The 26,295-nt window shown below is 38.4% G+C and overlaps 1 protein-coding gene across 1 annotated transcript in view; it reads left to right on the top strand.

Annotated features, from left to right (window-relative positions):
• Positions 1-8,084, top strand: part of KCTD8 (potassium channel tetramerization domain containing 8) — an 86,586-nt gene extending 78,502 nt beyond the window's left edge. Inside the window, exon 2 of the mRNA XM_030449960.1 lies at positions 7,624-8,084. Coding sequence (XP_030305820.1) covers positions 7,624-8,084 — 461 coding nt within the window. The remainder of the gene's footprint in view (positions 1-7,623) is intronic.
• Positions 8,085-26,295: the final 18,211 nt, after the last annotated feature.

Below are 26,295 nucleotides of genomic sequence, written 5' to 3'. Positions count from 1 at the left end.
ATTTCACTGGTTCTCTTCTATTTAAGTGCTATTTTGCCTACCATGAAACCCAGCTAGAAAAGTAACAAATGAAAATAGTATAGTTTTGCTATTCATTCAAAACAAGATCAAGGTAAAGTATCTAATGAATTCAAGTTGAGCATGAAATTGTTTATTATATATCATCTGTCATTCAAAAAAAAATTATTCCCTCTCATATATTAATTAGCCTTTTCATATTGTGAATAATGTTAATATTTAAAATACAGCCTGTTTAGAAATAAGCAGACATTTTCCTCATTGATTTATTTAACTCATTCTACCGTACCCTTTCTAGAAGTTATTTAACATTAGGTGGTAGTAAATGTGACAGAAAAATATTTTTATGTTTTTGGGGGTTTTTTCTTCTTTTGAGACAAAGTACTTATCACTTACAGGCATGTGGTCCTAATCTGGAAGATGAATTCATTCATTCTCTTCAAGTACCACATAACCATTCACACACCATCGAGCTTAACACTATTAAAGGGTAATTTCCCCTGTGGGAGCTGTGCCCAACACAGCCACAATCTCTACACAGAGACTTTTTATCTTTCCATGACAGGTAAGGTGATTTAAATAAAAGGCTTCATCAAGAGTGCAATCACAGACATATTCTTCCTATTGAAATATCTGTGGAAGAGCAAATAAAAAGTCCTAAAAATCTTAATGCTCCTAAACATTACCAAGAAGACTTCAGTGTGCCATTCCCACTTTGTTTTCAAATCAAAGCATGTGAGATGTGTCATGGGCTTGGCAGTAGAGGACAGGAAATATTATGGTAAAATTTGCATTTCCTATTAAATTCTGAATGTAGTAAAATGTTTCAGACTAATCAAAGAGTATATTTTTTCTTCATCTCTCATAAGCACCAAGATCGTTTTTAAACTTGTCATAACTTCTTTAGATTGTCTACAATGACTCATTCAACACTCTGTTATTATAACTTCTATATTCTAGCAGACCATAATTAGGTCTAAAATGAGGTTTTCTTTAGAACATAGTATTTTCAGATGTTCTTGCACAAATACTGGGGGGGGGAGGGCTAAAGTATTATCTGTGATAATTTCACTTGGTTTAACCTAAAGATCATTTTTCCAGGGATGCCATTAATTATAGGATTTCTGAAAAGTTACAGAAATCATTCTAACTTCTTTCCTTCTAAATTTTTTTTTTCATTCACGGTAGACTGAACAGGCTTTAGTTTTGAATTAGGCTTCTGTAGCTTAAGGAATCAGTGTGATGTCTTTGGCTTGAATGGGGTCAACATTGTAGTCTAAAAATATTTTTAAATTAATGCAGTTTTGGACTCACAGCTCAGAATCAGCTTCCTGGTGAACCAAACCAATTTGCATGCCCTGTAGATATGAATTTGAGGCTTTGCTGGAGCATGGGCATATTTACAAAATTACACTGATAAAATGTGAGTAACCTCAGTGTTATTCTTCATGTCAGGGAAGCCCTACTGAGATTTGCAAGACCTCTCCATGGCAGTTTCACTGGCAAACTGACTTGCTTAGCTTTCTTAAAACATATAAAATTCAAGTTCTGCTCAAAGTACTGAAGTTGATATGTCAACAGTGCTGGGTTTTACCCAAGGGTTTGGGAATTAGCACATTAATAAATCAAAGTCTCCCCGATACTTATTCTCTCTTGTGCCTGAGGGAAGTTAACTCACTTCTTCCAAATGAATCTGCTACCCTGAAGCGATCGAAGGCAAAGGGAACATTCTCTTCATTTTATTGAAGCTGTTCTACTTTGCATTGACTAAAGCTAAGCCAGAGTTGGGTCAAAGAACATAAAAGCATAAGCATTTGGCTATCCGTTGCAATTTGCCACTCGTCTGAAAAAGAGGAAGAAAAACAAGAAATGCTGAGTTTTCAATCCTGCTTTCTGAAAAATACTTCACTATCATACACTAGGCATTCTTTAGATCAAGCCTTTAATCCAAAATGTGGACTGAAATATTTTACCAGATGAAACCAAAACTGGAAACTGAGTATATTCAGACACCTTGACTGCAAGCTGTCGAGACCAGAGCTTGTCAAGGGCACTTAGATATTTCTCACACTAAATACTTAGTTATTACCACCTTTTTCTTGGGATGTTGATAATTGATAAAGTTCATCCACAGACAGAGGGGAAGCTAGAGACTGCCTGCCACTTAATTCCTGTGTAGGCCTGCATATTAGCCTTAAAATAGAAATAAAACAGGGCCTGACCTTCCATCTTTCCTCCCCTCTCAGCAGGACTGAGTAATATGCAAACTGAAATACGTAAAATCGGTAGAGAATTTTCCTTGACAAACTGTATGGAGTTAAAAACAAAGTAAAACAAAACAACAAAACAAAAGCAAAAAAACTGTAAGTTCTTACTGCTAAATCCAGGCAGTGGATTTATCTTGATTTTGTGGTGCATTAAAACTCTAGTCCATTAGGGTGAAGTTCAGTGGTCAGGAAGTGCATTGTAAATTTGTCTGGCATGAAGCTAGTTTGACGTACAGCTCTAATGGTAAGAGGCAAGCTGAATCCCTTGCTGGTCTCAGAGAGTGATTTCATATGTTGAGCTCTGCTCTAAGAACAGGATTTTCTTCTAAAAACTGAAAATATCAATTATATGCCACAGAAAATGTCAGGGGTTTGGAGCTATCCTTTTATAGCTCTTTAAAATAATCTTTTTCTTTTCTTTTTTTTTTTTTTTTTTTTTTTTTTTTTTAAGAAAACCAAAATAAAATTAGACATAAAAGATAATTTCCAATTGAAGTGTGATATTAAGAACTCAGAAGTCTGGTAATGAAAATGTTCCCATAGTAGCCATAACCTGTCATTGGATTTCACAGGTGACTGGTCTCTAAGAATTCAGGGTACTGTAACAATTTGAATGTTGGTTGGAGGTAATAGAAGTCCAGATATGTAAAATGGATAAGTTAATCATAATGTGAAATTTGATGAGTATTTTTCTATGACTGTATATTAGTTATAGTTTCTTTTACTTTGCAAAATCATGTGCAAATCACATACTACATACATTGTCAAGTATGCAAAAATTATGAATCAAAATGAAAGTAATATTATTGGATTAGATATTCACAGATACAAATAAAAATAACTTTTGTTCTCTTTGCTATTGTTTCTGAGCCTTCTAATACAATCAGTCAGCTTAAAACCCTGTTGCCCTTCTGTTTTGATTTTTTATTAAATCTGATAAAAACATGGATTCTTCTTACATCACAATTTTATTAACAATTTTACTAAAATGTTTTAAAAATGTGTTCTTAATAAATATAATGTATTTGCCAAACTTTTTTAGTTAGTTCCTTTTATAATTCTATCAGTTGAAAGGAACCCTAAATATCACTATTTGATTAATGAATGAGATTATATGTAGTAGAACAGTGGTATTATTAAAAATAATATATTTGAAGAAACAGAAAATTATGAAGCTAAACTATCCCTAAGAACTTTATTTTCACTAAAATTACGTCATAGAAAACCTTATGATTTTGGGATTTGTTTGCTTATGTTTTTTAAAATAGGTTTAGTTTCTTATTGAAATCAACAAATAATCTTTATTTTAAAGTGCTGGCAAGGGAATAGATCAAACTCAAACAATTTAACTTTTTTCGTGTGTATTTTTTGGACCTACAGTACAAGATGGCATCCCATCAGCAGGTTCTGGTGTTCCTGATTCAAGTACCACATATCCAACACATTTAAAATGTCAATTGTGGTTTGTTTCATATCTACTTTACTACTTTTATATCAGCTTCAGCTCCTATTAACCTTTCCTGCATCCAGGTAGTTGTGCTCCAGAGCTAGGATTTTGCCATTCATCATGTCAGTACAAGTTCTTAAAACAATTTGCAAGTGATTATTTTGTCATTCAATTCTGCCAGTTCCTGTTGGCAAAAATGTGTGCAGAGAGCAATGCAGATGAGGAATATATACAGTCAAAGTAAATGCACCTATGCCTTCCTCATCACAGATATGTGCTGGAGGTATTCATTCAAGTCTACTAAACATGGGAGCCTGGTAGCCACAGTGACAGAGGTGGCAAGCAAGCCTAGGCAAAGAGCAAGCTCACTTTCTAACTGAGAAAAAGAAAGCCATTTAAGAGCAATAAAGATGTTGTGGATTTGCTGGGATTGAATTCTAAACCCCTTTTTCTGTTCAGAGAAACTGTAGTTTTGAGCGGCTAGTTCTGTGAGTCCAGTTCTGTGAGAACAAAAGAAATAAGCTGCAGAGGTTTTGTTTATCCCCAGCTCTGATGTGCAGATCTCCACAGTGACCAAGGTCGAGGGCAGTTTTGAACCATGCAGGTGCAGTGGGATGGGAGGGGCAAAGCCCAGGGCAGCTGACCCAAGCTGGCAACCCAAATATTCCATAGCAAAAACAGCACCTTCACTATAAATCAGGAAATTTGGGGAATATAAAAAATGCTCTTTTAGCACAGCTGCTTACCCACGGGGGTCCTGTCCATCTTGTTGGACATCCCATGCCTGAGGCCAGCTCCTCTACTCTCTGTGACCAAAACCTGTTTTCATTTCATGCCATGGGTCTTCTTTACTTTTCCTGATTACCCCTCCCAGGTGGGGTTGGGTGATAGAACCGCTGTCCAAACCACGACAAAGTGAAAAAGAAGTAGGAAGTTCAATGTCTACTGGAACTGTTTGGAAAAGCTGGAGAACCAGCAGTAGGTGGGATGCTAAAAGAGGAAGGAGCAAGAAGGACAGATTGTAAATCACTGAAGTTTTTTAGTTTTACTTGCACACTGGAGCAAGGATATTTTCTCAAGTAGGTAGTTTCTGGAGATTGAGCTATTTGAATGTTTTTGGTATTATTCTGGAAGGGCTGAGAAGGTCCAGTGGAGTCAGCATCCACACACGCACAATCCTGGCCACAAATGAGTGTGCCAGCATAGAGGGCAAGAAGAAGGTGGTTTCCAGATTAGAGATATAGCTAAATTTACCTGATAATCCATGATGTTGAAACTAAACAAATACGTTTTGAAAATCCTTACGTTTTTATAAATTCTCTTCAGTTTCAGCGTGTGGAAAATACTGTGAGAAAAACCTATCCTCTAGCAGAACAGCTGCTTCTTTTAATAATACACTATTGAGAAAGAAGTGCAGGAGCATATAAAGAATTCTTTGTGAGGGAGGATTTGTTAATTTTTAAAAGAGAGGTGTGGGAGAAAGCTATGTTTGGATTAAAGTCATTGTGAACTTAGGCAATTCAGTGAAGCATACAGAGCTCAGTGCTGTAAGATACAGAAGCTCAGGGCTCTGATCCAAAAAAGCTATTTAATACCTGCCTATTGTCAGTCTCCTGAATAATGTTGTAGCAGGAAATGGAATTGTTGATATTCTTGAAGGTGTATTTCAGTGCTTTTTTTTCATAGATTCTTAGTACATTGCTGGTTGAGCCCCTGAGAAGCAAAGAGTACCAATAAAGAGCTAGAAATAATATCTTGATTTATGAAGTTACAGCAAAAAACTGGGTAAGAAATACAGAGCTGAAGACTACAGGGTGTCACTAGCAGAAAACTTGAGGTTCTTAGTCATAGAGTGTTGATACATTTGAAGAGCTACGATTGTACACTAGATCAGATATTGATGTTAATAATGTTATGAAAATCAGAGTAACAATACTGAAATCACTACTTGATTAACGACTCAGTTTTATAATCACATGCTGTGTCACTAGATTAATTCCATAGTGCCAGCTGACTCTTGATTTAGAGCATTCATATAGTGATTTGAGATATGAAATAAATTGCCAGCTCCAACAGCAGAAGGAGTGTATGTAAATCTATTTAAGAAGGTGAACATATTTCTGGAGGAAAAAGAGGAAGGAAATTGCTGCAGCCATGCACTGAATATTTGAGATTAATATAATGAAGTAGAAAATCACTTGTGTTTTTCATCCTGAATAATGCAAGTACAAGCCCTGATGGATTGTTTTCTCTCTTCTTTGGATCTTGATTATTCATGGATTTCTCTGGGTCGACTACATGAAATGTGGCATTTCATCCTGGGATGCTGGCTAAAACAAAATAAAAGCAGACTGTTGAATGCTGCTGCTGTTAAATTATCATTTATTTCCTTTTGTGTTTTGTTTTGTTCTCCCTTGTGTCTCATGTAAAGTATTGCCATCTTCTTAGATTCCTTTGAATCATAGAACTGCACTGTCAAAAAGACACTGGAGTGTTCATATTCCTTCTGCATTCTTTATGCTTTTAATTATATTTCTAATTTGTAATTATGAAAGACAGTATTCTAAGTGATTTAAAAATCTCATTGAAACTCAACCACAGCAGCTCAAGGTTGAGCTCTCATAACCTGACATTGACCTGGAAAAGGTGATTAACTGATGCTGGTGGTGTTTTCATCAAATTGTAAGGATAATTTGTTTTTTCTAAGATATTTAGATACCTGAACAGTTTGAACTCTTTCAGGATTTGTAGCAAATACACAATTGCCCTGAAGTTCCAATCTTCATTTTCATTTAGAAGTTTAAACATCTTTGAAATTTTTCCCTTTGATCTTCCCCAGAGCTTCTTGAACTCTGTAGATACCTCAGTGAGCTCTAGATAGTGTCCTAAATTAAGATCATGACGTTTATGTGATGCCAGCATTTCCCTTCGCAGCTGGAGTTTTGAAATAAGACTTCAGAAATGAAAATGCTAGTACAGATTCAGCAGCTATCACCGAATTTTCACATTATTATTCTGCTTAAGACTTCAAAGCAAAAGTGATATTGAGGGAGAATAACAACCTGGATCTGATTTCCAAGCAGAGGAAGTGCTGAGCAGTACCCACAACTGGGCCATTGGGCAGCTCTCCCCACTGTCGCAGAGTGCCTCATTACAATAACTTCATCACCTCCTTTTCCCTGTCAGCTTCTGCAGTAAGAGGTGTTCAAATGAATTCTGAGCTTCCACTGAGGCAAGCCTGGGATAATAGCTGACAGTAAGAAGTGCAGTGAAATCACTGTAGGATGAAAAAAAAAAAAAAAAGCCTGAGGACTCTGCCACTCGTGAGAGATCTCTCTGTTTTTCTTGGATTAATACCACTGTCTCTGTCCAGGGCTTCTGCAGAGTTGACATCTGCAGAGCGTAAATCAGTAGACTGTTCTGGGAAGGTAGAGCTAAGAGCTTCCAAAAAAACAACAATAAAAAAAATCTAAGCCCTTGGAATATTTTTATTTAAGCAAAGGGTTTGCAAATTGTATGGTTCTATTTTCATTATACTACAAAATCTAGCTTGAGGTGTAGTATCAAAGTAGCTCATTTAAACTTGCCTGCAGGGATTTCCAATGCAGATCAAACCTGAGCATTGCACATGTTTTATTACCTGGATTCTTAGGCAGGCAATGAAGTTATTTTTGTCATTAACATTTCCAGGAGTGAGAATTTCGACAACTGAGCACACATATGGAACCAGACCTTCAAACTGTGTCCTGGTATAGTCCTTTTGAATGAAAGGAAAAGCCACCAATTTATCCCAGCCAAGACTTTGAATCAGGTTTTTCTAAGTGGCAGCTGATTACTTCTATGTGTAAACCAGTGCTTACTTAATACTTTTTCTTTCCTGCTTTGCTTTAGGACCCCCCCAGCGAACCATTTCGCCTAAACAAGACCATGAAGAAAGGAAGCACGACAAGGTCTTGGACAAGGGCAGTGAAAGTGGGACTTCCTGTAATGAGTTGTCCACCTCAAGCTGTGACAGCCACTCAGAAGCCAGCACTCCTCAAGAAAATGCCACCAGCACTCAGCCATCCACAGCCCACCAGCCAAATACTCTGACTTTGGATCGTCCATCTAAGAAGGCCCCAGTGCAGTGGATGCCACCACCAGACAAACGCAGGAACAGTGAACTCTTTCAAACTCTCATTAGCAAGTCCAGAGAAACAAATCTTTCCAAAAAGAAGGTATGTGAGAAGCTAAGTGTTGAGGAAGAAATGAGAAAGTGTATCCAAGATTTTAAAAAAATCCACATTCCAGATTACTTTCCAGAGCGCAAACGCCCCTGGCAGTCTGAACTCTTACAGAAATACGGGTTATAGTAATCAACTCTTTCGTGACGTATCTCTGGGGTGTTTGATGTTATTAAGTTGCCACTAACTTACTGATGTCCTTCTGGCCAACTCTGCCACCAGAGCTATTCCTGCTGCTTATTTCTTTCTGTGAACAGTGGATGTTGGATAGTACATGGTTTCTTTAAAAATATATAGAAAATGATAGAAACTTTAAATATACAAGAAGGCATCTCATCTAAACCACTTCATAATAGCATAAAAAAACATGCATGGTCAAGAAAGATGGTTTTTGAACTGTAGGTGGTTGAGCTTCATTATCGTTTTGGAACTTTCCAATAAAAATCTGAGTCATCTGTTAATGCCTCATTTTATGTCACCTAGAAAAATGACTTAGATTTGCTATGGATGAAGATAAACAGGGTGTAAAATTTGGTTGAACTGGTTTCAGAACTAACTCCCAACATTCTTTCAATGTTAATGCAATAAAACAAATACCTATTTTGCATGAGCACAATATTACAAATAAATCACACAAGAACAAGAGATTGTCTGTTGCTTGGAGAATTCTTTGTTTGGTACCAAGCCTATAAACGTAAAACGTCTAAGGGATCGAATTTACTTTGTTCTGGATCTGTGATTTTTTTGTGTGTACAGTGTTCTGTATGTAAGGATGGTATAAATACGACTTATACTGTTTTATTGTTACACCAACAACATTCATCTATTAGTGCTTGTCGGGATTATTTCTGTGAAATGCAAATTTATGGCAGATTGTGAAAACTGGTTTGATGGTCTGAAAGTTTCTGTTATGTTTGTTGCTGAAATTGAAAGAAAATAAAAGAGACTTTAATGTATTTATTAAAAGAACCATCTGGTAGATTTTCTTGGCTATCATCTACCCTCTTTTTAAAAAATAGAATCAAACAAATTGTTACTTTTTGTTTAATGTTTTCATGACTATTCTGATTACAAAAAACCCCAAACAACAAAAAGCATATTTCAAGAGTGGGTGAAAAATATTGAAGGTAGTTGCCATTTAACTGGAACCACATACACGCTCTCCAAGAGGAAGAGGGTTACACTAAGAAGAAGCAGGGAATGAAATAAAAAACTGATTGATTTTTACTTAAAGAGCAGAAAGTTCTTCCAACTTGACAGGTTCACAAAAATCAACTTAGAAATAGAAGTTTTAAAATACCACAGTGGAGTGTGCTGCATTTGCAAAGAGTTTGTTTGACCTATCCATCCATTTTAAGTTGTCTATATAGAGATAGTTTTATAAGCTATTCAGGTTTTTTTGTTTTGACATACTACTTAAGTTTCTCGGAGCATTTCTAATTCATTCTTGAGGAGAACAAATTATCTTAATACATGGGCAGTCAAAGATTTATGATAACCTTAACCACTTTCCATGTGTTCACAAGGCACGTGAGGGATGTGGCAGATAAACTACTTTGCTGTTACTTAGCAACCGCACTGGCATCTTAAGAGGAAGTGTTTTGGTCTTGGAATTGCACAGTGTACCCTGTCCTCCTTCTTCCAGGGTGAAAAATTGGGATGTGAGGTAGTCCAAGAGAGAGTGGGAGAAAACAACAGCTCCTTCAATCATTTTCTTTATTTCCCATCACATTTTTGCATCCAACTCAGCCAGTTACAGCTCCAATGCTATCGATGTGGTTACTGATGGACAGTTCTCAGATTGCAGCCTGTAAGTGGGGAGAAAGCAAGCTGAGACATTTGGTGTAACAGAGGAGCTTGTGGGTGGTTAGATGGCTGTGGCTGGTAGGGAATTCCCAGGGGTTACAACAGAATCATGTGTTAAAAGCACATGAAAGTTTTGATTGCTTTCCTTTGTGTTCTGTTTTATTTCCTTTTCTATAATGACTACATTTTCTTTTCCATATCAGTTTCCTGTTTTCTTCAATCAAGCTATTCACTTTGGTACATGCAGGAATACCATGAGAATCTATGGCTTTTATTGTAATTCAGTGGAGGTGGTCAGTACAGCAAAATTCTGCTCCATGTGAAGTTCACATGTTTTTCTGGAAAGCAAAGAAAGATCAAAATACATTTGTCAATTTTAAATTAAGAAAAGAAATGCAAATAATAAAGTTTTTATTTTTCTTTCAACATTTCAATTACAATTTCTATGTTAATTTCAGGTTTTATAGGGTTATATTTTAGAGTTATTATGACATTTAGTTTAGTGTCATTAAAGACAGCTTTTAGTTAAAAGTAGCTATTATAAATTGTAATTGATAATTATTTTAATAAAATAACTTAAAAATAAGATAAAACACAAAGAAGTAATAAAACATAAAGGAAGCATATTTCTGAAAGGAAAATAATTGTCATAATAAACTGAATTTTTTTTTTCAGATTGGGAATAGAGATACAGTTTTGCCATACAATTATGCTGACACATTTAAAATGTGTGAACAAAGATCAGAATTACATAGTGGACTAGCTGGTCTACTGCTGGAGAAATCTTTCTGAGCCCTTCTACTAGCAGAAATTTACAAGTCTTAGAATAATTGGAATTCATTCTGAAACAGTATTTTAGAATTCACTTTGATTCATTTGAAAGAATTTTAAAAATGCTAAATTATATAAAAAGCATCATTTTGGGGCCTTCTTGTAAAAAAATAATGTTCTTACGCAAAATCATTTGACTTGCTAATGTGGTCTTTGTTCAAGTAATGATATTCAAATTTATACTTCCTACTGGAGGTGGAAAACCCAATTTAGTTTACTTGGTAACGAGAAAGCCATGGTGAGTTCCCTCTATGAGTGACTCATGTCCTGAACCAAGCTCCATGATCAGAAGTTCTCAAGAAACCTTTAGCTTTTTTCAGTATCACACCACTGGTATGGCTCACCATAAAAATAACATTCACACATCACTTCAGGTTATATATTGCAGACCATCCAGTAGTTTCTTCCTCTACAGGATCTGTTATCTATAAGTAATTTTAAACCTGTTTCATATTTTCTGCTGTACCCCTTTCTTTTCCATTTTTTCCTGTGGACATTCATAACAAACAAGTTTATTTAAGAGCTTATCTCTTCCTTGCTTGAAGATACATATCTATATTCTGAAAGGACTACTGGAGTCCTCACACTGGAAAAATATGGGGGAACCTGGGCATGCTGGGAGTGTTGCTGGTTTGAATCACCTTCAGCACTGCTGGCAAGAAGATGCCATATAGCACAAGCTGGAAGGTGAAGTCCTCTCAGCCTACAGCTTGAGCACTTTTTCACACTGTCGGGCAACCAATATCTTCAGCACTGTCCAGTCAGCCAGTGAAGCCAGACACAAAGACAGTATTCACCAGTAAAAGAGCCTCTGATGTTGTCAACAACCAGTTTGCCATACATATGTGCTGCATGTTGTACTGCAGTTAAATCTGTCAGCCCAGGTCAGGTATGATGATGCTGGGCTGCACAAGGTGGGTGCAGGTAAGAGCTATACTCACACAGAATGTTCCTTCATGGAAATATTCTACTTACTGCAGGCTGCTGTCTTGGATACCTGCATTCCAACCAGCACACCCTGCACCACTTTTATCTGAACTGGAAATGTGGTTTCATTCTGCTGGATCCTCACTCTTTGAACAGAAAAAAAAAGCTGTTCGGTGGGACCAAAGCTTGCTGTCCTTACATGGGGCTCCTCAGCAGAAGCTGGAGATCTCTGCTGCTGTAGCACACTGCTCCTTCTTTGAAACTGGGCTCGTGACAGCATGAAATGGCATGCTGAGAAAACAAAATACAAATGGTGCCCAGAAGAGAAACTCAGCACTGACTGTGCTCCAATCTGTTTGGAGCCTGGCACCCGGGCACTCCTCAGCTGCATGCATTAGGTTGTGTAACACACACTGGGGAACAGCACAGACAGAGTCAGGGCAGTTAATGATGAATATAAAAGAAATATGTGGGAATTTTCTCCTCCCCTAAGGGCTTCTCCTCGCCTTCCTGGGCCATCTCTTCTCCTCAGATAATAAAGAAAAGGGATTGTGAAAAACAATAATAAACCAGATGGAAATAGTGGGCATTTCTGTGCCTCTGTGTTACATTGCCTTATTAAATGCCTGTATTTCTTCATAATTTTACTTCACATTCCTTTATAGACAGAATGTAGAGAAAGAGAATGTAGAAATAAGAGAATGTAGAAAAAAACAATGTAGAAAAAGAGAATGTAGAAATAGTTTGATGGGATTATTTCTGGGATACTGGGCACATAATCTTTCATACACATATTAGATGAAGTTCTAGTATTGAGCATGTTAAGTGTTTCAATTAGAATGCAATGTAATTTTTAGCAAGAAGTCACCCAAGAACAGATGAGTACCAGTAACAAGAAGTAAATTAAATTAACATAAAAGGAAGGGAGATTATGAATAGGCAATAAATAATCTTTCCAGATTCTGAAGCAATATTTAATGCTAAAATACTACCACTCCGTCTACTATCTGCTTAACATTCATGCAATTCATTAAATTGATATTGGTCAATTCATAATGTGCCCAAAGCTTAGACTCTTCATGATAAATTTCTAAAAGATTGTCTTCATAAATGTATAGTGTACATCTTAAATCTAAATTTTGACAGCAGGCAACACCTGATGGAATGTCTCTCATTGCTACTAGATTGCTAGTTTGGCCTGGTATGAAGTGTGGAAACCATCAATCAATGACCCTAAAAATCTTTTTTATGTTTCTCTTCCAATTTAGGTGAATTGTGTGTTTTGTGTGGTGTCATTTTTCTGTTGAAAGTAGCATTAAAATCAGTGCAGCACAAAACAGTCCCTGACACTTTGGCCATGAATTATTCTGATTTATACTTGCCCTTGATTTAAATTACATTAGTAAGCTTTTGACATCAGCAATTGAGATGACTGCTGAGTGATTGAACACCTGCCATACAGATGAGAAATAGGATTAAAAATAGTCCTCTGTGCCAGTGTGGATTTGGAGGCATCCCAAAAGGTTAGAAGTCCCATCTTCTCCAAGACAAGGCATGTGGTGCTTCTTTCTCTGCACAGAGTGGGCTGTGTCTACCTTTGCCTACCCTTCTCCAAGGGAAAGCTTGATTTCACCATCTTGCAGAACTAAGATAGAAAGTATTTGGAAAGGGAAAAAAAAGAAAAAAAAAGTTACGCCTTCACAGATTTTATGATTCTAATCATGATTTTTCTCATGGAAATATGAAACAGAGCTGTCTTGGTTTCTGAAAAGAAACTAGACTTGACTTCTGTTTTTGTGATTACAGTCACTACATTTATGTGAACTTGGAACTTCAGTGGCCAGTGCCAGTCTGTCTTTTCAAACGTGTCTTTTTACTCTCCTTGAACTTCCTCCAGCTCTGCAATAGTCTTGGGGAAAAGGTATGCATAGTTTTGGTCAGTAATGGAAGGACAGAGGCAGAAAAAAAGGTTATTCTCTTCCTGCCCTGTGATAGGATGTTTCCCTATATAGAATTAATTATTGCATGCACTTTCTTACTGCATCCTTATTTTGCAAAGGTATGTTACTTTTCTTGACTTAGGTTTGGCTTTTTGGGGTTTGGGTTTTTTTTGTTTGTTTTTTTAACATGACTTTATTTTGATTACTTTATCCCTCTGGAAATATACAGCATAGATTTTCAATTATTTCTAATCAGACCACTTTCTTCACAAGTTCAGTCACACTTTACTTTCTCTGTGCTTCTAATTACTCATGAGTCTTTTCTGTTTTTAAAACTGAATTTCATGAACATCCCACTTACTTTATCTGAGATAATTAGAAAAGTTGGAAAATAAAATATATGAGATAGATTTTCAAAGGCACACAGGTGAGAGATCCCCAGTTCCCTTTGGCACTTACTGATACTTGGGCATGTAACGTTGTTTTTTTTTTTCCATCTCTGAAAAACCCGTTTTATTTCTGCAGTGATCCCTGTGCCCTTCCTCTCATCTCAATAGGATCTGTCAATCATCTTTAACTGCAGATTCCCACTTCCACTACAAGTCAATTTGAATTAACTTCACAAGTAAGGTTTCCTGAAATTGAAATCAAGAATTATTATTCTGTCCCATTCCCTTCATCCAATAATTCTGTTATGTTTACCAAAAGGAGTAATAAAGTTTGTCTGACAAGATCTATGTTTTAATACTCCTTGTGAGTTTGTCTCATTCTCGCACTGTGGTAAACAGCAATTGCCTGAGCACAGCAGTGATAGGCATCTCAGCAGGAGGCAAGCAGTGGTGCTGCTCTGTGGGGTACAGAAATGAGATGAACTCTTACAAATATCACCTTCCAATAAATTAGCTGTACATCACTGTTTCTGAAAATCTACAGATGATATCTGTGTCTCTATAAGTCTACATATAGTGAAGCTGTCATAGAGGGGAAGAAAAGGGGGAAAAATATCCCAGACAGGACAAAAAGCTTCTTAATGGCTTTGAAAGTGATTTGTGTGGTTTTCTCCAGTCTCCAAGTACCTATGGACCAGCAAGATCTTTAGGTGCTTTAAATTCCTTTCCCCACAGTAATATCTTGATTGTCTGCTGATGGACATCCTGTGGGCTCGGGCTCCCAGCTTACTAAGTAGTTCCTAGTTTATGCTCAGGATCCGGGATCTTGCTTGACTTCATAGCATGGCCCTCATCTGCCAGACACCATAAATACTCTACCTTGGAACACACAGATACAATTTCATAGATCATGCCCTAGCAGTGGTGCAAGTGCCATATAATGCTCCCAGGAATTATGGTTTTGGATGTGTGCCACATCCCATCATGATTTCAGATGATCTCAACAAAACCACAATATGATGCAGAACCCGTGACCAGAATTATCATATCTTGTTCTTACTGTAAATACTAAAGGATTATTTTCAGCTGGTAAGACACCAGGCTTTTAAGCAGTATAGATTCTTATGTGATTATCTGGCTGATGCTTCCTCCCAGCTCTGAAGATATCTTATTGCTTTTTCCTCTTCCCTGCTGGTGCCTCAGTCACCCAAGCATATTCAGGAAGAATGATTATTGATGCATGTGCTGTAGGGATGTGCTGGTTTACTGAGTACCCCAGGATGTCTATCATGAGTCATTTTTTATTTATTTTGGATGACATGCATGGTTAGTGCTTTACAGTTAAGCATAAAGACTTGTCTCCTGCCCCAAGGAAATTGAAAATGACAAAACAGGAATGGGGACCACTGAAATGAATGTTGTATAAATGCAGGGAGATCAGTTGTTCTCTTTTCTTTCTGCTACTATTCCTTAGAATTGTTCTGTTTAAATTTTATTGCAGTGCGGGATAAGACCAGAATCTGTTCATACTCTTGGTTTTGAATCAAGAGAACTTGTGAGTTAAATCAAGTCATATGTAGACCATGCTATTCTGTACCAAATCCTCCTTATTACCTAATATTGAGACCTTAGGTTTCTCATCTGCTCAAGCCCTAGCACTACAGAGCAATTTTCCGATGCAAGTAGAAAGCATGAGAGCCTACACCAGTGAAGAGTGATAGCTGGAAGTGCACCTTGTTCCTCAGAAGACTTGGTAAACAATTAAAAAATTAACACTGAACAGATTTGCAAGATCAGCTGCCTGTAAGACTGAAGACCCAGACCTTGCCAGAGCCTCATGGCAGGGTGTCTCCAGCTTAATGCCACACAGCTGCATTCTCCAGGTGAACCCATCCACCAGGTGGAGGTAGGTGACTAGAGGGCTCTTTTCTGCTTGCTGACTGTGTAGAACGTTCCACCTGAAATAACAAAAGGGAACTTTGAAAGGGTCTGCTCAGCTTCTGTGGAAGGAATTTGTCTGAAGTGATTGCCCAGCCCATCACTGCCTTTAACTGCTGCAACGCTTAACATTTGCAAATCCAACTATTTTATCTAAGAGCAATGCTGAACGGTATCTGCCTCCTTGCAGGATCACCCTATCTGTACTTTCCATGCCCTGCTGGTCTGTATACAATCCAGGTGGGTGAACAAGGTGCTTGTTTCTGACATTATGTTAAAAAAAACAAAAAACAAAACAAAAAAAGGCAGCTATTTATTTAAGGCTGTGGGGGCATTTTCTGGCAGTGGCATAGGTAAACCACTATCATTACACTCCTGTTTTCTTCCTCCTTCTATGTCAGGCTGTAACTCTTGGACTGCATAACAGAACCATGTAACTAAAAGCACTGCTCCCTCTGGGATTCTCAGTTTATTGGACACCACTACAGGAGAAAGAGTGACTACTGCTGCTCCCCCCACCATAGCAGAAAGTAGTTATACCCTTAGCCTTCTCTACCTCCAGTGTATTACATGGCTCAGTGATGCCAACTGCACAGTCTGTGGATTTAGCATGGAATTTGGGTTATTTTGTTTATTGGTTTGTTTGTTTTTCTCCTCTGTAAGCTTTCTTCTAGAGACACCAGCTGCAAATCTGGGCCAGCAGCCAACTTTGTCTCTCCTTGAATAAAAATAAGACGGAACTAGTAGGAAGTGCAGAGAGGGCAGCAGCAGATCACACAGCCTCTTGTATCAACCACACAACTCTTGCTTGAGCTGCAGCAGACTCCCGTGGTGCTGCCCCAGAGCTGGAGTCTGCCACAATGTCCCTATAGACAGAGAGGCCCTATAGACAGATACATAGCCCCTCACTGAGCCAGGTGGTCCCAGCAATGAGCTGATCCCATCTTCTTGGCAGGGAATTTGCAGGGTGCAGAGATGCAGAAGGAGCAACTCTGGACTTACAGCCCCCTGCAACAGCTACGCCTAGGATCCCCCTTCACTGATATGACTCCCAGGTGGGAAAGTGAGCCTGCAGGGTCTTGGAGGGAATAAAAGTAGGTGCAGTGTACTCAGAGAGACTGATCTTCCTAGGGTGAGGTGGGAATCACAGGCAAACCTGCTGGGAGTAAGCCAGCAGTGCCTCTGTGCTGACTGGAAGAGATCTTGAAAGGGGGCTTGAGGTAGGAGTCAAGGGCATGAAAACAACCAGCAACTGCTCTGTAGCTGGGTTATGAGGGTGGAATGGGAAACAAGATACAATTTCTTTCCCTTTCCTTGAAAGCCACAGAAGGTAGGAACATGCCTCAAGAAGAAAATTTAGTTGAATGGTAGAGACATTAAAAGAGCCATTTTTGAGTTCTGCCAACTTTGTCAGGCCCAGAAAACCTTCTCTCTGATGAATCCACCCTTTCACTGAACTGATAATCCCAGCACTAACCTTCCCTTCCCACTCCTTACCCATCTGCTCTCTGTGCTTTCTTTACCAGTTGCACTGCAGTGGGTGGGACATGAACCTGCGATGGGCATTGACTGATCAGCTCCAGCATCACTACCTGAGCCATCCCAACAGCTCAACAGGAGTGTTTCTCACCTCATTAAAAAAAAAACAAAACCAACAAACCAACAACAAAGCGTAACAAAAAATACTTAAGTTTTTGGGGAAACTGGAGCAGCAAAAGCATTCCTGGGTATGGCAGGTGTGGCTGTCCAGATGTTCTGTTGAATGAACTGGAAACTGTTCCTGTAGAAGCCTGGGGCTTAACCATTTGGTGTATGCAGGCATTTGGATAATTAGGTGATGATAGATGAGCAGGTACCTGGAGGTTTAGGCAGCAGATTAGTTACAGTTAAAAAAAATGTTTGGGATGCCTGGATTGTAAGCAAAGATGCCAGTCTGCCTCTTTATGAACTCCCACTTATGGGCTGGTGTCCTGGCCTCTGTCTGTCCCCATCCCAGGGAGGGGCACACAGGGGATGCCCCTGGTGCCCCAGCTGCCCTGGTCCTGGCTGGAGGAGGGCACCAGCCCCAGCTGCCAGCCCCTGCCCTCCTGCTCTCCAGGGAGCTCCCACCCTCCCTCACAACACATACACATCCAGGAGCTGTTCAATTAGATATATTCTTAGGAACAAAAATAAGACTGAATACCACAGTAGTAAAAAAAGCCACCAAAAAACCAAACAAAAATAATAGTTACAAAAATGCAGAAAGAGCAACTATTCCTCTGTCATAGTACAATTGTGCTTGATTAAAAATAATCATTTCCCTCTAATTTTCCTGTATTTTTCAGTTCAAGGAATAGAAGCTGTGCAAATACCTTCCTTGGACAGTGCTGTTCACTGCTCATCTCCCGTTCCTTGCATTCAAAACAGCTCAGAACAATTTCATTCAGGACAAAAAGGTTATGTGCTTAAAGTAATACAGGGCAGGAAGGAAGCTGTAACTCTCTGGATTGGAAGCAATTTCCCACAAATGTAGCCCTTTCTCCAGAACATAAGAGTTCAGGGGATGATGAAATGTCAGCATGCTTCTGGAAATACCTGTTTGTCAGAGAAACAAAAAAAATAACCCCATTCTCTGCCCACCCCCTCCTCTTCCCCTCTCAATTTATGCAGCTACTAAGATTGGCTTTTAAAAACAATGGAGCTGACAAAAGAAAAAATATGAACCTTAAGAAGTCTTATCAGCAGAGAGAGGGTTAGACATGTCCCTAGGGACACTGAGGAAAGATCTCCTCCTGTTGTAGTATATGAACAGTGTTTCAAACAAAAATGGTGCATAAACATAGAGGGGGTTCAAAATCCTAGAACTAGCATTTGTCTTTTATTGCCTCTCCCTCTCTATTCACAAAAATCTTAGATCTTGCCTTATTTAAACACTGTCAAAATAACTGTCCATCAGTAAAGAGGGGTCTTTACAATTGGAGATTGTCTTACACCCCTACTAGGCCTCCTGTCCTGTTGTTTCTTGTGAAGAATCTTAGTGCAAATAAAAATCTGGCACATTCCTCTTCATAAACACTGCCATTTATTAGCAGGTTAAGATAGGAGAAGAGTCCTTTTGATGAGTGGCATAAAAGATAATTAATTAGAGTTGTAATTCAGCAGAAAAGTGTTAAATTTAAACTTCAGAAGAATTATAAAACGTAATGAATTGACCTGTAATGTGCTGTAATTTCTAGCTTCTTACTTAATTGCCTTAAATTAAATGACCTAAAATCATAATAGGACATTAAAAAATTGAATTTGTTGATGTGACCAGTATATTCTATCAGGAAAAGAATGCATCCCTGTAGGAACATATGAATAATTTACATAATATTTCCTGCCCTATAGAGATTAGCATTTTAAATCTGTTCAATTCATTTCTAGGAAGAACCAAGGGTTTCAGCAATGGGACTTCAAATAATATTTTGAATGAATGATAATAATAATAAGAAAATAATTTAAAACAGGAGATGCTGAATGGGCAGTTTTCTGTTCCTATCACACTTAATTTTTTTCTCCTTTTTGCTGTGAGTGCCTGGCAACCAGCCTGCTTTTGCAGATGTTTGAAGACATGGACTGCTGGATATACTCTATACACAGTATCTCTGTTTCTCAGATTTTTACATGTTTCTTAGATATTTAGCAAAGTTCCCTAAGCCTTACACCCACGTATAAAATTAGGGAAATTGTCAGGCACTTTTGGCTTAATGGACTATGAAGCTGGTACAGCTGAATGTGAAGTTTTACACACAGAAATCTTACACATTTTTGTTAAAGAAAAAAAAATTCCTAAATAATACCAACCTTATTAAAACAGAGCCACAAACAGAGAAATAAAAAAGAGGTTCCACAGTTTAGCTTTTAACCTTCACTCTCCACTTACATGACTATAAACTCCAGCTGATGCCTATGTGCGGCAGAGGGGAATTTGGGCCAGTGTGTAAAGACTGTGCCACACTTTATCAAGCCATATGTTTGTTTATTTTTTATCAGTTCCTCCTCAACATATGACTAATGCATGATATTCATGCCTTCCAGGAGATGAAGAGCTGCCTCCACAGCACTCCCTGTGTGTGCCATTCCCACTGACTCTAACACATCAGGTGGATTTAGTTGCTGCGCTCCCCAGGCAAGGTGCCTTGCAGCCAGCCATGACCCATGCTGGCAAGTTTCACAGCCATTGCCACCTGAAACATTAGAGGATATTTATTGCAATAATTTTTCTGAGCCAAGTCTCTGTTTCCTCACACTGATCAAAAGTAAGCCGACTGCTCCCAAAATGCCAGTGTTTTCCCTTTTTGTTGCCTCTTGCATTTTATTGAAATCATGAAGCATTTGCCACAGCAGTAGGTGCTGCCAAGTGGCATAAGGTCACTTGCACTACAGGACTAAAACTGTATGTAAATCTAAGGGATTGGAAAAGCTACTCAGAGGCTCAGGTGGCTTTATTCAATAAAAGCTAAAGCAAAGTGGCCCTGCAATACTGCTTGGGAGAGACCTGTGCATACTGAGGCAGAAACACTGCAAACTCCCTGAGTCAGCACTCAAGTTCCAGGCAAGTTTCAGTGTCTGTCAGAATCACAAAGTCATCCACCTAATTAAGGACTGATTTTAAACTTATACTTCCCCTTCATTATTATGCACTGCAAGAGTGTACTACAAACATTAGTATCCCATTATTGGTTCATAATGTGCTGCTATTACTCTGTCCCAGCTCAAATTACCACTGTAATGGCTACTGGCTTCCAATAACCTACCCCAATATGAGATTCCACAAGGGAGACACAGTTTATGTGAGGCACCACTATAAATGTCTCATAATATGCATAAAAGACCAAATTGCACATAAAAGATAGAACAACTTCTGAATGCAAAGCCTCAGAGCTGTCTGCAACAGATGTTTTCTTTTATGCTGCCCAGAAAGGATATATCTTGGGGATTGTTTTAATGCAAATATATATCACTGCCTTCATAAACAGTTGTTGGTGCCACCCATGACATCTACTTCACTTCTACTTTTCTGTCAACTTCTCCCTCTTTTTAGCTTAGAATAGGTGAAATACTGCAGGACTCACCCCTCAGAGTGCAGACATTCAGGTGTCAGTCTCTGCAGAGCTGGGGCTGCTTCCCACTCTCAGGTCACACAGTGTGGTGCCAGTTTCCTACATTGCAATTAAATTTGGTTCCCTTGCCCACAATTTCTTGCCTATCTCAATGCAACATCTTGGAGTTCCCTCCTGTTCAGAGCTGACATCAGCCCTTACAACAGACATGCTCTGTTAAATAAACACCACACACACTCCCTTCTATATGCAGCACCTCTTAAGTTTATGATTATTTATTTATTTATTGCATTTTTTCTAAATACTTTCATTATAACTCTCTGTTCTTATCTTTCTCTACTTACAGTTGGCATCATATATTACCTAAACTGTGACTGAATCATCTTTGAGATACATCCTTAGGAGCAAGCCATATTTTAAAACAAAAGATACCACTCTAGCAGGGATGTGCAATTCAGACTACCACTTTCTTTTGCATACAATTTATTTATGCATATATTAAATATAGACAGCTACCCAATCCATAAGGTAAAATTTTCCGTTTAATTTTTCTTTGGTATCTCTCCCTCTGTGATCTGTGTCTCACAGCCAATAACTCTCTTCCTCCCACATCATAGCTCTTGTCAGCTTTCTTTTCTACAATTTTAAATGAAAAAGGCAGCCTTTTTTTTTTAAATCCATGTGTAATTTTTTGTATTTGTTGATGCAAAAGCCTATAGCATTTTTTATTTTACCTTTCAGAAAACTGATTCTCTCTCATTAAACATCCACTTCTTTGTCATCCATCATAATAAAAATACTTCCATACTTCCCAGCACTAGGTAGTAACTTTTCCATTCACAGCAGTAACCTGCCTGCAGTCAGAAATACTCTACCATTTCATGCATATTGTAAAGTGTGCAAGGAAAGATTGTAAAGTGTGCTATTAAAAATCTCTGATAAGGATTGGGAATCATTTCCACTCAAATCACTGATAAAGAAGATCTAATCTTTGACTGAAGTTAGACTGTGATATGTGAATGAAGATGTGTAAAGAGCTTACCACTGTAAATCATGTTATGTGCTTCTTAAAAGCTCTGAGAATTCCAGCTCATCTGAGCCCATCCTGACACACTGAAGTTAGCAAGTATTTTGACAGTGTGTCTTCTGGAGTTTTCATTATCATAGGGACTCTGAGAGATCAACAGCTATATAAGAAATGTGTGGGGAAGTTATTGTTTTGCCCCTTCTATAGCAATAATATCTGAATTTGGTAATGCTCTTACTTGCCAGTATTACCACTATCAAAGTTACATGTCCCAGTTTCTTTGACAGATTTCTAGTAATATGATATGAAACATTTCTATGAAGTAAAGATTTTATGTTACCACATTCGGGAAGTGCAGGGAAGCTGCCCTTTTCCATCAAGGAATTAAAAGGTTGTAATGTTTTAATGTATAGGGTAAAGTGGACCCTCTGACTAGAATAACAATTTGTGATTCGGTGAACAATCATCTACTTTGTGCTATGTTAAAATCAGAAGAAAAGGAAGAGAATATGAATATAGCAGAAACACAAGCCATTTATTGTAGTAAAACCTTTTTACTGTTTTATTGGGATTTTAGTCAGCAATCATATTAGAGTATATTAGAATTAAATTACATTTCTGATGAGATGGAGCGTATTAATGTTAGAAATGATCTAACTTTCAAAAGGCTGCAAAGAGGGCTCTGTAAGAAAACAAAATGGTTGAGGGGGTACATTTGTTTATTCATTGCAATTAAGTCATTAAGACTTAGAATCTATCTGATTAATGGGGCATTGTCTTTGCAAATTTGTTTTCTGTACTGTATGGCAAACACTGAAGAACTGTGAGAAAGGTTATTCAGACTGCGCCAACTTCAGTAATGAGACTATGCAAACTCTGTATCACTTCTGAGGGAGCAAATGAACAATGAACAAAACAAGAAAAATAAATTTTTGTAAAGACAATTCACAAAAAGCAAGCAGTAGACTATAATTCTAAACTAAGACCTCTAAGAATGAAACTTGAACTCTGACCATCATATGTGACCCAGAGGTCCCAAGATTAATGTTCTAACCCTTTCAAACTGCTTGTTTAGACAAATATTTTCTAAGTTAAATTTCTTGTAGGCACTTGACAGGAGTGGAAAATGCACAGCAATTTTAGCAAGTTTTAGATCATTTATTTTTCTTCTAATAAGACTGGCTGAGCTATGTAACAGGCACTGGGTAAACAACAATAATTTGGGAGAGCCCCAGTTTCTACTTTGACAATAACTTGGATCACAAAGCATGTTGAGTTTCTCTCTTTATTAGTTCTCTTCATATTAAGGCTGATAAAAATTGGCATCCTGATTTGATACAACAGTATTTGAGTATTTTCTCTGTAGGAATCACATCTGCAAGGATACTCTGAAATAAAACCAATGGAATCATTAGTACCGTGGGTCTGCTTTGGCGTTGGTGCTTCTGATTATCTGGGAAATTAACTGGGTTTTTACAGCTAAGACTGTAGAATCATAGAATTAGAATCATAGAATTAGCCGGGTTGGAAGGGACCTCAGAGATCATCTAGTCCAACCCTTGACCCACCGGAGCAGTTGCTAGACCATGGCACTGAGTGCCACATCCAGTCTTTTTTTAAATGTCTCCAGGGATGGAGAATCTACCACCTCTCCGGGCAGTCCATTCCATAGCCTAATCACCCTCTCCGTGAAGAAGTTCTTTCTAATATCTAACCTAAACCTCCCCTGGCACAACTTAAGACTGTGTCCTCTTGTCTTGTTGAAGGTCGTCTGTGAAAAGAGTCCAGTTCCCACCTCGCTACAGCCTCCTTTCAGGTAGTTGTAGACAGCAATGAGGTCTCCCCTGAGCCTCCTCTTCTTCAGGCTGAACAGCCCCAGCTCTCTCAGCCTCTCCTCATAGGGCCTGTGCTCAAGTCCCTTCACCAGACTGGTTGCCCTCCTTTGGACCTGTTCCAGGACCTCTACATCCTTCTTAAACTGAGGGGCCCAGAACTGGACACAGTACTCGAGGTGTGGCCTAACCAGTGCTGAGTACAGGGGAAGAATCACCTCCCTGGACCTGCTGGTGATGCTGTTTCTGATACAGGCCAGGATGCCATTGGCCTTCTTGGCCACCTGGGCACACTGCTGGCTCATGTTCAGTGTGCCTGTGACCAGGCACATATTAATTCTGTTGTTTTCCATGTACTCATTACTTCAAAAGTCAGCTAGTTCAAAAATGAGGCCTCATTTATTGTTTTGACTTCCTGAATCCTTCATCTTCTGCCCTAGCTGTCTCTTTCTCCTGTCCAAGGACAGATCTTATTTCATAAGAAGAGGTTGATTATAATCAATCAGTTCTCAGAGATACATGAGAAAAGATTTCTTTCACCTCTGGATCTACCAAAATATTCTCTAAAGTTTTCCGCTTGCCATGATACAAGAAAAAACTATCTGTAAGTGTCCTGAATGTGATGTGCACCTGCTCTGTTGTCAGCTATTCCCAACATCAGATGCTTTAATACATTTAGATCTGAGAAATTGTGACTTTCTTTTTTGTACATATTTGCAAAAACTATGAAGTTTTCTCTTCTTTAAATAATGGGAAAGACTTAAGTTGAAACTAAATAATTTAGACTTAAGGATTGAAAACCACAGCAAAATAAATTAATTTGATGAAACAACACAGCAAGAAACAAATGTGAATTCTGTAGACAAAAATAAAGTACAGACCTTGGTGTTTTGTGTTTTGCCATAAGCTTCTTCCTCCTACCTTCCATAAATCATTTTCTTAGTATGTCAGAAATATGCTTAGATTGCATCACTGAACACTTAAAACCAAAGCATGTTTGCAAACCTTGAGAATTCTTGTGTTCATTTTATTATTCTTTTTTGCCTTTTTCCTAGGGAGCCACTTTGCATGAAATAAAATCATAGTATTATTGAATGGCTGGAAGGAACATTAATGGTCACCTAATTCCAAAACCCCTGCATGAGCAGGGACTCCTTCCACTAGACCAGGAATCTCAAAGCTCCATCTGGCCTGGCCTTGAGCACTTCCAGGGAGGAGATACCCACAACTTCCCTCAGCATCCTGGCCCAGTGTTTCACCACCCTCCCACTTAAGAATTTCTTCCTAATATTAACCTAAAGCTCCCCTCTTCCAATTTAAGCCAATTATCCATTGTCCTATTAGTACATCAAAAAGTTCCTTTTGAAAAGTTCCTACACAGTTTCCTGTAGTCCCTTCAGCTACTGGAAGTCTGCTCTAAGGTCTCCCCAGAGCCCCCTCCTCTCCAGGCTGAACAATCCGAACTCTCAGCCTGTCTCCATACAAGAGATTCTCCAGCCCTCTGATCATCTTTGTGGCCATCCTCTGAACTTGCTCCAACAGCTCCATGTCCTTCATGTGTTGACACCCTAAAGCTGAATGCAGTGTCTGAAAGCTAGAGGGCATCATGAAAATTCAGTGTAAGAAAGTATTACAGGTAAAACCTTTGCCTTAGTAGACTGAATGAAATTATCACAGATGAGCATTACATTAAAAAGGACAGGAAAAAAAAACAAAACAAAAAATGCAACAGGTATGGAATATTTAATGCTTCAAAGTTTTTTCTGATGTAAAACTTCTGTGCTTGGGAGAAAAAGTCGGAAACTGCCTTTGTTCCAATATGTAATGTTTAATCATTAATATGTTTGCAAAGTGAGATATAAATGATCCAGTGGACATCTTCAGGACACTGCTTTGTCACCTAGGGAGACCTTTGTACCTCCCCTGCAGAGAGTATAATGCCACTCTCTTCAGTTTTCTGGGAACAAAGCTTGCAAATCCTGGTTTGGAGCTAGTCCAAGGAAAAACATTGAAAAAATATTTGAAGGAGAAACACAAAAGTAAATAAAATAGACTTCCTTCTGTTTTGGCCTGTCATGTGTCTCAGTTTCCCACAGTTCTATTGTTTGATACCAGGACTACCAAATTCTCTCTTCTTTGGTGCCATTCTCCACTAGGATGTTGACCATGCATTTGGACCTCCTCCCTCCCATATCCTCATCCACTTCTTCAGAGAGGCAAAAGGAAAGGTTCTGCTTGGGATCTGGAAGAGAGGTTCCTTCAGCCTGTTGGTAAAAACTTATTTAACCTGTCCTTGTAGGCAGGTGAAGGGTTACTGCATCCCAGGTACTTTCTGGGAGAGATGTCTGCCCTGCTAGAGATGATTTGGAAATCTTCCTATGGAGGACTCTTCACCAAGTAGGTTTTTGGAAAGCAGAGTACATATTTTTGTGAATCTAGAGAACATTTCTCCATTTATTTACTGGCTTGGGCAAATCCAGCAGCTGAGGAGTCAAGAGGTGAAAACAACAAAAGAACATTCCCCAGTCACTATTTCTGCAACATATTCATTTAAAAACCAGCA

Source organism: Calypte anna, chromosome 4A (genome assembly GCF_003957555.1).
Source record: "Calypte anna isolate BGI_N300 chromosome 4A, bCalAnn1_v1.p, whole genome shotgun sequence".
NCBI lineage: Eukaryota > Metazoa > Chordata > Aves > Apodiformes > Trochilidae > Calypte > Calypte anna.
This window is presented reverse-complemented; position numbering and strand designations above follow the sequence as displayed.